The 12,162-nt window shown below is 37.2% G+C and overlaps 1 protein-coding gene across 1 annotated transcript in view; it reads right to left on the minus strand.

Annotated features, from left to right (window-relative positions):
- Positions 1–12,162, minus strand: part of SVEP1 (sushi, von Willebrand factor type A, EGF and pentraxin domain containing 1) — a 144,823-nt gene that overhangs the window by 89,629 nt on the left and 43,032 nt on the right. Inside the window, exons 5-7 of the mRNA XM_032213166.1 lie at positions 10,554–10,733; positions 1,702–1,881; positions 636–833 (exon numbers count right to left, since the gene is read on the minus strand). Coding sequence (XP_032069057.1) covers positions 636–833; positions 1,702–1,881; positions 10,554–10,733 — 558 coding nt within the window. The remainder of the gene's footprint in view (positions 1–635; positions 834–1,701; positions 1,882–10,553; positions 10,734–12,162) is intronic.

A 12,162-nucleotide genomic window follows, 5' to 3' on the forward strand; every position in this document is an offset into this window, starting at 1 on the left:
CAGAAGTTAGTGCATTCAAACTTAATTGTGATTTTGTTTTAATACCCATCAAATGCTAGTTTAAATGAGCCAACAGAGTAATGATGTCTAGGATTAACCCTACTACAAATGTATCATTTTACCACAGCTAAGCTAAAAGGGTAGGAGGAAGTCGCATCATTCATCCTATAACTGAGGCATTGAAAAACATCATTTCTGTTACATGCTGAATGTAGGTCTCATAAATTTGTGTGGCTTTTAGCTGAAATAAACAGTGCTACTACAAACCTATAATTTCAGGCCAATATTTATATAGTACACTGATGAAGCTTCACTTCTATTATAGCTCTGGCTTTATCCAGTTTAGTTTTCTCTCCCTTAATAACAATGTAAGTTTATTTCAAACCACAAGTATAATAAAAACAAAGGTATCTGAAATAAGAAACAAAATGTAGGTTAGGAAATGTTTAAACTACTTCCATATCCTCCATTCCCTTAACATGTACACAAAGACAGATATGTTTATTGGTAATACTATTGCTAATTATCTCAATCTTGGTTTCTCTAATCTTGACATTATTTACTATATCTTTCTTTAAAACATTTTAAAAACTCTTCTCTTTTTAATGAGAGCAAATTATTATCAAAATCCATACCTTTACAAAAAGCTATCTGCACATTTTCACTCCATTTTCCAGTGTGTAAACACCTCAGGTCTTTTGTTACACCAGACAAAAGGAATCCATTTGGACAACTGAGCCTGCACTTAGTTCCATATTTTGATTGTTCAAGCCCACAAATATAAGGGTGAACAATAACACCTTTTGGTTTTAGGAATGCAGGACAGTGCAACTCTAGAAAAAAGAAGTACATTACTGTCAACACACACAAATGGAAAACACATTTCGTACAGTTTACAAATGCAAATAGGTAAAGGTTTCCCCTATTTAGTTATCTCTGATTCTAGGGCAGGAGTGTCAAACTTACGTCTTCACGTGACATATCAAGACTTTTTCCCCCTTCACTAAACCAGGCGGGGCCGTAGCCAGCATGTGACACAGCTGTTCTGTGAGTTGTGAGTTTGACACCCCTGCTCTAGAGGGTGGTGCTCATCTCAGTTCAGCATTGTTTGTGGCCAACAAGACTATATGCTAAGGTGCACAGAACCTTCCCACCAAAATGGTACCTATTTATCTACTTGCATTTGCTTGTTTTCTAACTGCTAGGTGGACAAGACTGGGGCAAATAATGGGAGCTCACCCAGTGCTCGGGTCTCGAGCCCAAGCTGTCAGCTTTCCAGCTGACAAGATAACATCAACATTGTGTCCCCTTACAAATGCAAATATTTACATCAAAACTGGAGTAAATGTTGCATATGAAGTATAAGAGAAAATCAATATAACCAGTTGTTCTAACTTGTCTTAATTTTTATGTTTTTATAACATACAATAAACAGCAATTATTTTTGGAAAGTTCCTGTCTGGAAAAAAACCAGAAATTATTCTTCTGACTTGTACAATATAACAAGCATCCACAGTTTTCTTATACCAACATGTACCCTATGTAATACTTTTTTAAAAAGTGATTGTGGAAGGACATAAAGGAAGTCTATTATTATTTAGGTAAATTATAATTAGGTAAATTACTTAGAGACAGCAACCAAACAAACTTTGTTACAAAATAAAGGGAACTTATAACATACATTGTGCATTTGAAACATACCAACACATTTTGGTTCCTTCCCATCCCACTGAGAGTTGCCTTGACAGGTAAGTTTGGTATGGCCTTCCAGTTCGTAGCCTTCGTTGCAAGTGAATAAGCACACAGTCTTATAAGAGATCTCACTTAATGAGCAATTAATATGGCCGTTTTCAGGGGTTGAGAGTTTGGGGCATGTGCGAACTGCAGAGTTTAAAATAAATGTGTAAGCATTTTTAGCAAGAGTAAGTAACAGATACTAAGAGTAAGCTGAATAAGATATACATATCGTGTCCATCTTTTTGCAAAATACACACACACTTCAATTAAACTATATGCACCAGATTTAAACTGAAGATTAGAATATTATATCTTCAACTCCAATCTTGGGAGATATTCACAGGATAACAACTGCAATAGAGAACTATACCTATATATATTATCCTGGGAATATCAATTATTAGGCAGGACAAGTATCTTATATCTTGGAGTATTATTTTCACAACTAAGATCCTAGAATTTGGACAGTGAAAACAAATCTTCACCTTTTTCCCCATTACTTTTTCTCTTTAACTATCTTCATCATTACTGGAATATTAGAAAAAAACCCAATCTCTTTACCTACTTTTACTCACATCCTTTCTTTTCTCTCTCTCTCTCTAGTTCCACTATGTTCTTTCACCTTTGTTTTCTTGTAATTTAAAACACATCTTTGAATCTTGAGGGTTGTTTTTTTTAAATTAGTCTTACTTCTACAATGCCTGGCCCTTCATTCTTTAGGGAATTGATTAAAAACAGTGTATTAAACTGACTTTTGTCTCATATAAATTTGTGGCAAATGTTCCTTTGTAAACTTTTGAAAGAGGAGTCTTTTAATTCTGAAATGAAAGAGGTTAGATCAAAACCTGTTTGTTGCCTTTTCCTAGTAGAGTTCCTATTTCCAAGAAGTGTCATAAAAAGCAAACTTCAAGTTTCCTTTTAAAAAAACTTCAAGATACATTTTAAAAAAGGAGCCTAATAGTGCAAGGAACAAGATATGGGTTTCACATAATTTTACCACCGGTTCTCTGCGCACAGAAAATGTGATCGTGCACGAATGCTCGCACGCTTTCTGTGGATGCATGCAGCCTTCACATGTGCTTTGCTCATGCATGGCTTTCATGCATGTGCGCGACTTAGAAAATGTGACTAAATAAGATGGCATAACACCGGGTCGCTTGAACCAGTCCGAAACGGCTGAATACCACCACTGCAAGGAATATAAGCAGCATCCAAGATAAGAAAATTCTTCCCCAAAGGGAGACCTTGTTCAAGTGAAAGTGAAAGTGTTGGTCATTTCCAGTAAAATAAATACATAAATAAGGAGCAACAAACTAAACCTCAGCATAAGAATGCCTTCTTAAAGCATCACTGGAGTTTATTCCCTTCCCACTCCCAAATGGCTGAAGAATGTCCTGAAATACTTCCAAATATTTTTTTAAAAATTTCTGGGAAAACACTCATCATTGACTGCTTAAGAGAAGTATTCCCCCCCTGCCCCCTATTACTTCAAAACAGAATAGAGGTTTTTCATAGGAATAAGGGGTTTCAGAAACCAAGATTTAAGAAAAAACCTGATGTATAATTTTTTAGTATGTTGCAACAGAGACCAAATATTACAAAAATTGTTAAGAAAGAAGTAAAGGAATTCATTTTTCTCAGTTTTTTGAAACCTGCCAAGATAAGCAGAAAGAACCTCCATGTGCCAAACTTACAATCAGCTTTACAGTAAATGAACTAGTGGCATGTCAAAGAAGTATCAACGACAGAACACTAACAAAGTCAAGTGGGCACAAAATACTTCATTGTACATTGAAAGTACAATGGCTCCCTACAACTCTCACACCTGGCTGCAGCAGTGACTGGAACTCTACCTTATTTGTCAAAGAATCATCTTTCCAGAAAAACTAAATGAAAACCACTTGTGGGTTTCACAAGACATAAAGGATGTTAAAATAATTTCCATGTTATTCCATCTATTTTCTATATTGTGAATCTTGTTATCCTAGTCAGTTTACTTTCACTATAGTGGGTATTCTGCTTATAGCATATTCACATCAGTATTTCAGGCAGGGGTGGGTTCTGGCTTCTGCTACTGCCGGTTTTCTGCAGAAGCAAAAAACAAGATGGCGGTGCTGATAGAACTGGTTCAGGGGCGTGGCAGGCCAAGTTACTACCTACTCGGCCGAACCGGGCCGAACCAGTAGGAACCCACCTCTGATTTCAGTATGTAGTACAAACAGAGTATATATAGCATTTGCATATCTACAAATAAAGCAAAAACCCAGAAGATTCACTGTGAATTTATTTAAATCTCCTTCAGATGAAGGCTGGGTAAACTGTTCCCAGTCATCTCTCAGTGCTTGTGCACACACAGCCATTTCAATTTGAGTATATAGGGATGGCTCTGAACAATTGCAGGAGCCTGGGAAAACACATAGATGCTTTAAAGCTTCAAAAGGAAGTGTATCATGCACTCATATTTTACAAAGCATCTTTTCTGAAGTATCTACACAACACAAGTGAGCATGTGCATGTGCAAAACAATGACAGGTTGCTAACTTCTTTGCCACAGTTTTGCCTGCCCTTTGTTGTGTTCTTTAACTGTGTGCTAAGTAGTGCTTAGTGACATGTGTCTGCCATATTTTGCTAAAACAGCAAACAAAACGAAACTATACAAATTCAATAACACAGTCCAATACTGCCTGAAGAAATTTATATTTTACTCTTTCCTTTCATGATGTATGTGATCAAAATCTGGGAGAAAGGCTTTTGTTGGGATTAATGTGATGGTCCATAAACTATTCCTTTGATTTCCCATTTGCTCAAAACATGTAATATATATTAATGTATAAGTGGAAAAGAGAATAAAGTTGAGAATAACGGTACTAAAAACTATACATACTGCTGAAAAACCAAGATCAGAGAGGATAAAACCCGTTATCTTTCAGACTTATCCAAGGAAATGAATGGAATAAAGAAGCAAAAGCATTAGGCACCAGCTGTTAAGGCCAAAACATATGAAATCTTTTACCAACTCATTTCCATTAACTCAAACAACAAATTAAAAGAAAATACAATTTCTATAGAAATAACGAAGAGAAAAGCATTGTAATGGATACACTTGGGTAGCTACAAAACTGAACTGAATGCATCTGCCTGATAAGATCTGGAAGGGAAGGCTTGCCACAGGAACTGATCTTAAAGGAACACTGTCATCAGGGGACTAAAGAAAGGGACCTTCTCTGCTCCAGTCCTTCCCCACCCAAAGCAGCATATCCTAAGATATCACAATAGTTCGAACCTTGCTAGGATTCCAAAAGTCCATGAAGGCTTGGCCCTTCTGAAAGACTTTTGGGGATGGGGATGAGATTTCTAACTATCTTGAGATATGGTCCCTATGACATTATATACTGGTGTTAGTTCCAGGGGTGAAATCCACTTACCTTTGCTACCGGTTCGGTAGCAATGTGAGCGTGTGCATTCACACTAACTTCGCCCTCTGCGCATGCACAAAGCATCAAAATGATGTCCGGGTGGGTGGGTGGAGTCTGCTACCGAGCACACCTGGCAAGCGAGTAAGCGAACAGCAAGGGGCAAGGAATCCGCTGTGCCATGCAGTTTAGATTAGCTAGAAAGCAGGAAATCCTGAGATTTCCATTTTTTTCCTACCAGTTCTTTGCTATCAGTTCGGGCGAACCGGTCCGAATCAATAGCATTTCACCCCTGGTTAGTTCTGTATTTATTAGGTTTAAATTGAATTACACTATGGATTATAAACAACAGAATAGATTAAGTTTGGAATGTCACATAAATTTCAGAAAGTAAGGTAAGGTTTGGAATACTGGTTAAAAGCACTGGGCTAGAAACCAGGGATTGCAAATTCTGTCTTAGACATAAACCCGGCTGGGTAACTTTGGATCAGGTGTTCTCTCTCTCAGCCCCGGGAAGAAGGCAATGGCAAACTATTTCCCAAAAATGTCACCAAGAAAACATTTACAACCACAATTGAACCCATAATTTTTGTTGTTAAGTGAGACAAAATACGGCAAAGTGAGTTTTGCTGTATTTTACAAACTTTCTTGCCCAGTTGTTGTGAATCAATGCAACTGATAAAATTAGTAACTGGATTGTTAAGTGAATCTGGCTTCCCCATTGACTTTGCTGGTCAGAAGGATGCAAAAGGGAATCGTATCACCCTGGAACACAGCAACAGCCATAAGTATGAGTCACTTGTCAAGCGTCTGAAATTGGATCAAGTGACCATGGGGATACTGGAAAGTTTGTAATGTGAAAAACGGCCGTAAGTCCTTTTTTAAGTGCCTTGTAACTTTGAATGGTCACTAAATGAACTGTCATAAGTTGAGGACTATCTGTATAGAAAAACACTGCAATGGTAATTATTGACAATGATTTCCACAAAGTCTACATTTTTAATAAGGATGGTGCGGCAGATGTTTCTTCTATACCTGTGTTGTGCTGGTGTGAGTCAGCAAACAGAGAGAAGAAAGGGAGAAGCAGCTCAATTCTACCCTTGAAGTCCAGGTATGCTATCACAAAGGCCAGTGAACTGACCTGATTACTAGCCATCATTGTCGTGGGGCAGAGGCAGTGAGCATTCCCATTGGTCTACCCTTATATATTGATTTTGAGGACTATAACTTCTAGTCTACCCAAAAATGGAAACAGAGAAGAGAAAAAACCAGGGGAGAAATGAGGAAAAAAAAGAGAAATAGAAAGACTATTGTAGAAGGGAATGCTTGTAGAGAAATGTTGAACAGTAGAGTTAATGTGAGTGTGTGAAGCAGGGATTGGTTCCTGCTCAGAGAGGGAAAATAAAAATAAATGGTTGGCTTCCCTGGAAAAGGAGAAGCAAAATCCCAGCAAGGTCATCTTTATCAAGGCCCAAGACCAGAGAGAGGGAGACAGCTAGTATGGATAGAGGGTAATACTCTTTGGGAAAGGTTTGGGTAGAAGACTTCCAAAAGAGAGGGGTTTTTTTCCTCCCCAACGAAGGAAAACATAGACAATGATTGGCTTAACGCCATGATGGTGAACCTATGGCACGCGGGCCAGAGGGGGCACAGAGTGCCCTCTCTGTGGGCACGCGAGTCGCCGCCCCAGTTCAGCTCCGCTGCACATGTGCGCGTACCTCCTACTGGTCAGCTGGTCTTTGGGTCACTGCCGCACATGCACAGGTTGCGTGGGGGCCCCCTGCACATGCATGCATGGCGGCGGGGCATGTGCATGCACCGGACACATGTGGGGGGGCTGCACATGCATTGCATTTTGTGGGTTTGAGTCCTTTGGGCACTCGGAAAAGTTTAGCCATCACTAGCTTAGTGGATCCAAGGAAAGGAGATGAACCACTGAGCACACTCATTGGTAAATCCAACACACTCCTTCCTTTTATTCTCTCGGTAATCTTGGAAATGGAGGAGGGAGAAGAAGTGAAGAGGGAGGAAGTGAAGGAGGGAAGTTAGAAGAAAATAATCTCTGGGAGACATATTGAACAAGAAACCAAACACTGGGTAGAAGCTGGGATCTTGTTATAAATACCTTCTCAAAATAGTTTTGCTTGGTAAAGAAGAAGAATAAAAACTCCTCACTGACTTGGGTTTTCTATGTCAATTGCTGTCTTTGTACTGCTGAAGACTCATCCAGTCATACTGTGACAACTGCTTACATTTTTTTATTGATGTTTTGTGTATACTCAGATTTTAGAAGTAATAGTTGTGGGAGAAGATTATTGGTGCAAGCAGTATTTTCAATTTTCTACTGAAGGTTTATTCTCCTATTCATTCTTATGTGAAAAGTTATTAACAAGTAACTAAATTAATTAATTAATTAACAAATTAACAAAAGCTCCCTCCTTTAGATCATAGTAGGCAATCTCCCTGCCCAGAGCTCAATATAAAAAATACTATAAGACTGGAGGCACAGGCAAGCAAGCCGCTGAGGAGAAATACAGAAAAAAATATTTTCCAGAATTCTTCATACTTCAACCACATAGAGAGATGTGCAAATGGATGTACAATATTTCCCTACCTACACAAAGTGTAGAAGATTAACTATGTCAATTCTAGTCCTAGTGCACTTAAGATAACTGCTTGGTAATTCCCTCTGCAGCAGTCCTTTTGGGGGAAGTAACCAATCATATAAAATATTTCCCAAGCTATCAAGAATTAAATGGCTAGAAGAAGACGGATCCACGTCGTGATGTCACAACGTGTGGTCTCGATACTCTGAGACCGCCGTTGACACTTTTGCCACTGGACGGTCCATTGAGACCTAAACCGTCCTGTAGAGATGGTGATCAGGAAGACGAAGCCTTCCTTGCTGGTCTCAGGGACATTGCAAAGTCCCTGATCGACCCAAGGGAAGCGCTTCAAGGTAGCAGTAAACAGGCAGCCCCCAGGCTGATGAAATCGAGATGCTCCGGAAGGAAGGAAGTGAAAAGAGAAAGTGAGTCCATCTGGTGAGGTATTTTTTCTATTTTGTGAAAGACTGCCCAAAGCAATTTTTCTTTAAAGCCAAATTAGATCCTTAAGCAAAAGAATTGAGCGGTGAAATTAACCTTAATTGGATTGCCGTGGAAAGCTTTTTTTCTTTGTAATTATTCTTTGTGGATTGAAGTGCTCACAACGTTTCTCATTTCTCCTCTTAAAGTGAATGGATTGATTTTTTCTTCTTCTGCTTCTTTTTGCTTTATTTTTTGACTTCTGGATTAAAACCTTCCTTCTTATTTTAACAATTCTTCCTATTACTTGTTATTAAATTTCATTAAAAGAAATCTAAAGAACTTTGTTTCCTATAAGCCAGAGATAAATATTAGAAAGTGAAAAGTAGCACACTTCCACTCGGAGGTCAGAGGTTGGGGTTTTTGAAACAACGTATCTCTTTTTTTCCTTCTTTGACTTCACTGACTTTGTAGCTGAAGGGTTTGCAACTTGTTTACAGAAACTGATAAAGAGCCAAGGGCATGAATTGTTTTCACAGGTGCCTTTGAGAACTACTTTGGCAGGGGAAAGAAAGGGGGGGGGGAAACAGACCCCTTCTCCTTTGAAGAGCATAAAAGAACTTGTGTTCAAGTCAATCTAAAATAAAAAAGGCCCGGAAGGCTAGAGTCGCAGTGGCTATTAGGTCTTTTTCTTTCTTTCTTTCTTTCTTTCTTTCTTTCTTTCTTTCTTTCTTTCTTTCTTTCTTTCTTTCTTTCTTCTGTTTTGGAAACATGGATCAATATTCAGATGAGGAAATCTTAAAATTCCAAAATATCTTGGCTGGAATTCAAAATCTATTTGAAGGATATGGGAGAATTGAGAAGATATTGGAGCCCCAAAAATTAAAGGGGAGAATGAAGATATAGAAGATAAAGATAAGACAATAGATGAATTTATTAATGGAGCAAATGTGGGTGAAAGTGGAAAGAAGGGAATATGGAAAAGGGAATTCAACGAATTGGAGCTTTACCCAGATTCCAGGACACAGAAGAAAAAAAATAGTAATGATGATGGACTTAAGAAGAGAAATTTTTTCAGAAGCAAGATTGATAACCAAAGACAAGCTAATTTTAGTAGCAGCTGGTGGGCAACGAGATTGCCTGAGAGATCCTTCAAGCAACAAAGTGCGGAGAGAAGTCTATAAAAACCTTATAAAGGAGATAAAAAGAAGTCTGACACCACAATTGGCAAGAGAGATAAGACTGTTTTGTTACTGGAAAGATACAATTTGACAATGAAAGTTGATAATAAAAAATTAGTTGATTTTGGTGATTAATAAGTAGGAATTTAGTAACTCTTAGATTGTTTTAGATTGTTATCAAATGTTTATTCGCTAACAATTAATTAACTATAATAGCAATAATGAAATGATAATGGATACAGCTTAATGATATATACATGTACTGGCAATCTAGTAAAAGAAATTTGGATATAAATTACAAATTGTGACTTGGGAAAAAGAGCTATAAATTTTATTAACAAATTTTTATTTAGATCTTGTTATAAAGGTGTAAGGTTTTTTTTTGGGGGGGGGTCTGATGAGATGAGATGGGACATAAATAGTAAATGATTTTTAGCCAATTATAATAACAACAAGGAAATGTCAATGGACATTGTTTAACAATATATACATGCTATAGCATTGGCAAAAATAACTTGGATATAAATTCTAAACAGTGAGTTGGGGGAAAAGGGGGGGAAGGTTTAGAAACTTTATTAATTGACTTTTACTTAAAAGATGTCATAAAGGTGTAATGTTATTGGAGGATTTTTTGAAAGAGCTAATGAATGCCATTATGTGGTTGTGTCTTTAAGTATGAATGATTTGAGGTAAAAGCATGTTCAAATAATTGTAGTCAAATGAGAATTGTGATACATTGGTAGTAAAATATACAAAGATTTGGATTTGAAGTGTATAAGCTAATATGAACTAGAAGTAATGACTGTGGAAGAAATGCACAAAAGTTATCTGTAACCAATCGACACGCTTTCTACAAGATGCAATTAAGGATGATTCTTTTTTTGTATTTTTGTTCAATTAAAATTTAAAAAAAAAACTTAAAAAAAAAAGAATTAAATGGCTGAATTTTTATCCCTGGTCACTTGCTCATATAACTTTAAAGTTGTATCCAAATATATGCATAAAATATAGACATAAAAAGTAATAATCCAAATATGATTAATGACATAGAAAACTAATATTTAATGCTCTATATCAATTCTACTGGATGAAGTGACATATTAAGCAAATAAGACAGAAAACAGCATCCTCTTCGCAATTAGAATATTTTTTAAAAAGCCAACCCAACATCAGAGAGGCATGATAAAATTTCCTACCCCTGCAAGTCGTCTCTGAACCAGACCAGGCACCATTTGGCTGGCACAGTCGTATGCTACTTCCAACAAGATCAAATCCTGTTTTACATCGAATTCCACAAGCGGCATTGAAGTAATTGTTGCAGACATTCTGGATAAAATAACCGTTTTCTGGAGGCTGCAGCTCAGGGCAGTGGACCACTAATTAGAATACACAACAGTAAGGAAATAATTCACAACACATTTCTATTTTATTCAGAACTTCAGAACCGCAGTGAGTTCAATACGGTTTTCTCCCAGATATTAAAGAAATACTTCTTTATGATATTTACTTAATCTAAAGACTATAACTTTATTGTCCTTCATGCTATTCCTAAATTGATTATAGAAAACAAAAATTGAAAAAAAAATCTTTGCACTATTTTTCAATCAATATCCATTGATTGCGTATTTTGTAATCAATAAATTATTGCTTCTATTTCATCAATGTCTTTTTCTGTTTCAAAGAGCAATCAAAATGTGTGCCTAAAAATCTTGAAGTTTTTGGAAAGCCCCTGAAAGTATCTTAAAAATAATGCAACAAATGAAAGTAAGTAAGTAAGATCTTTATTACGGTCAAAGACCAGCAATATACATTTGTCTTTACACTATATTAAAAATACTAACATTAAAATATAATTAAAAGTATTTACATTAAAAGTGGATAATAACATTATGGTCCAAAGATTGTTAAAGGTATGTCCAGATAATTGGTACAAGATGGTACTATACTGTAGCCAATTTTTTTCTTATGGACATTGCAGCAGCACAGAACTTTGCCACTGCATACGTGGTAGCCGGGTTAGTGTCCTGGAGGAGAAAGCCTAGATAAACATTGTCTGCCCTCCCTGGCAATCTCTCTAATAAGGGGAGAATATATGCAGACCTACAAGCTCTGTATAGCTCGCAGTGTAATAGTACATGTGAATTATCTTCCACTTCTCCTTTACCACATATACAAACGCGTTCAGCTATAGGTGTTCTCTTATACCTGCCCTGGAGGAGTGCTGAGGGAAGAATGTTAAATCTGGCTCTGAAGAAAGCTATTCTTTGTTTTGGAGAGATCAGGTCATTCAGATATCTTGCCGATTCCCACACACCCTGTTTTATTCTGTCCCTACTGTGGAGAGGCAACCTATTTAATTCTTCTTGGAACTACATGTCCCTCATTCTATTGATTACTACTTGCTTTGCTTGCTCAACGCCTAGGGACATTAATAATAATGATGAAAGCCCATAAGATCCTAGCTTGTGATCAATTGCTTGTTTCCAGGGGGAAGGGAAATTGTCAGTCAACACTAGTGGGGACAGTCCCTCTGGAAAGAAATGCATTTTAAGCCAATAAATGACCATCATCTTCCAGGCTCTTACTTGAATTTGAGGCATGCCTGTCTCAATTCTTAACTGGGCATTTGGAGTTCCATTGGGAGCAGCTAATATGGCTCGCAGGAATTTTGTTTGAATGGTTTCTAACAAGTCTCTCTTTGCAAGGATTCCTGTTTGTGCCCCGTAAAGAATTTGCGCCAATGTTTTGACCTCAAAAAGTTTTAAGGCAGCAGGTACTAACTGACCTCCACCTGTATAAAAGAAA

The sequence above is a fragment of the Thamnophis elegans genome, chromosome 3 (genome assembly GCF_009769535.1).
Source record: "Thamnophis elegans isolate rThaEle1 chromosome 3, rThaEle1.pri, whole genome shotgun sequence".
In the NCBI taxonomy this organism is placed as follows: Eukaryota; Metazoa; Chordata; class Lepidosauria; order Squamata; family Colubridae; genus Thamnophis; species Thamnophis elegans.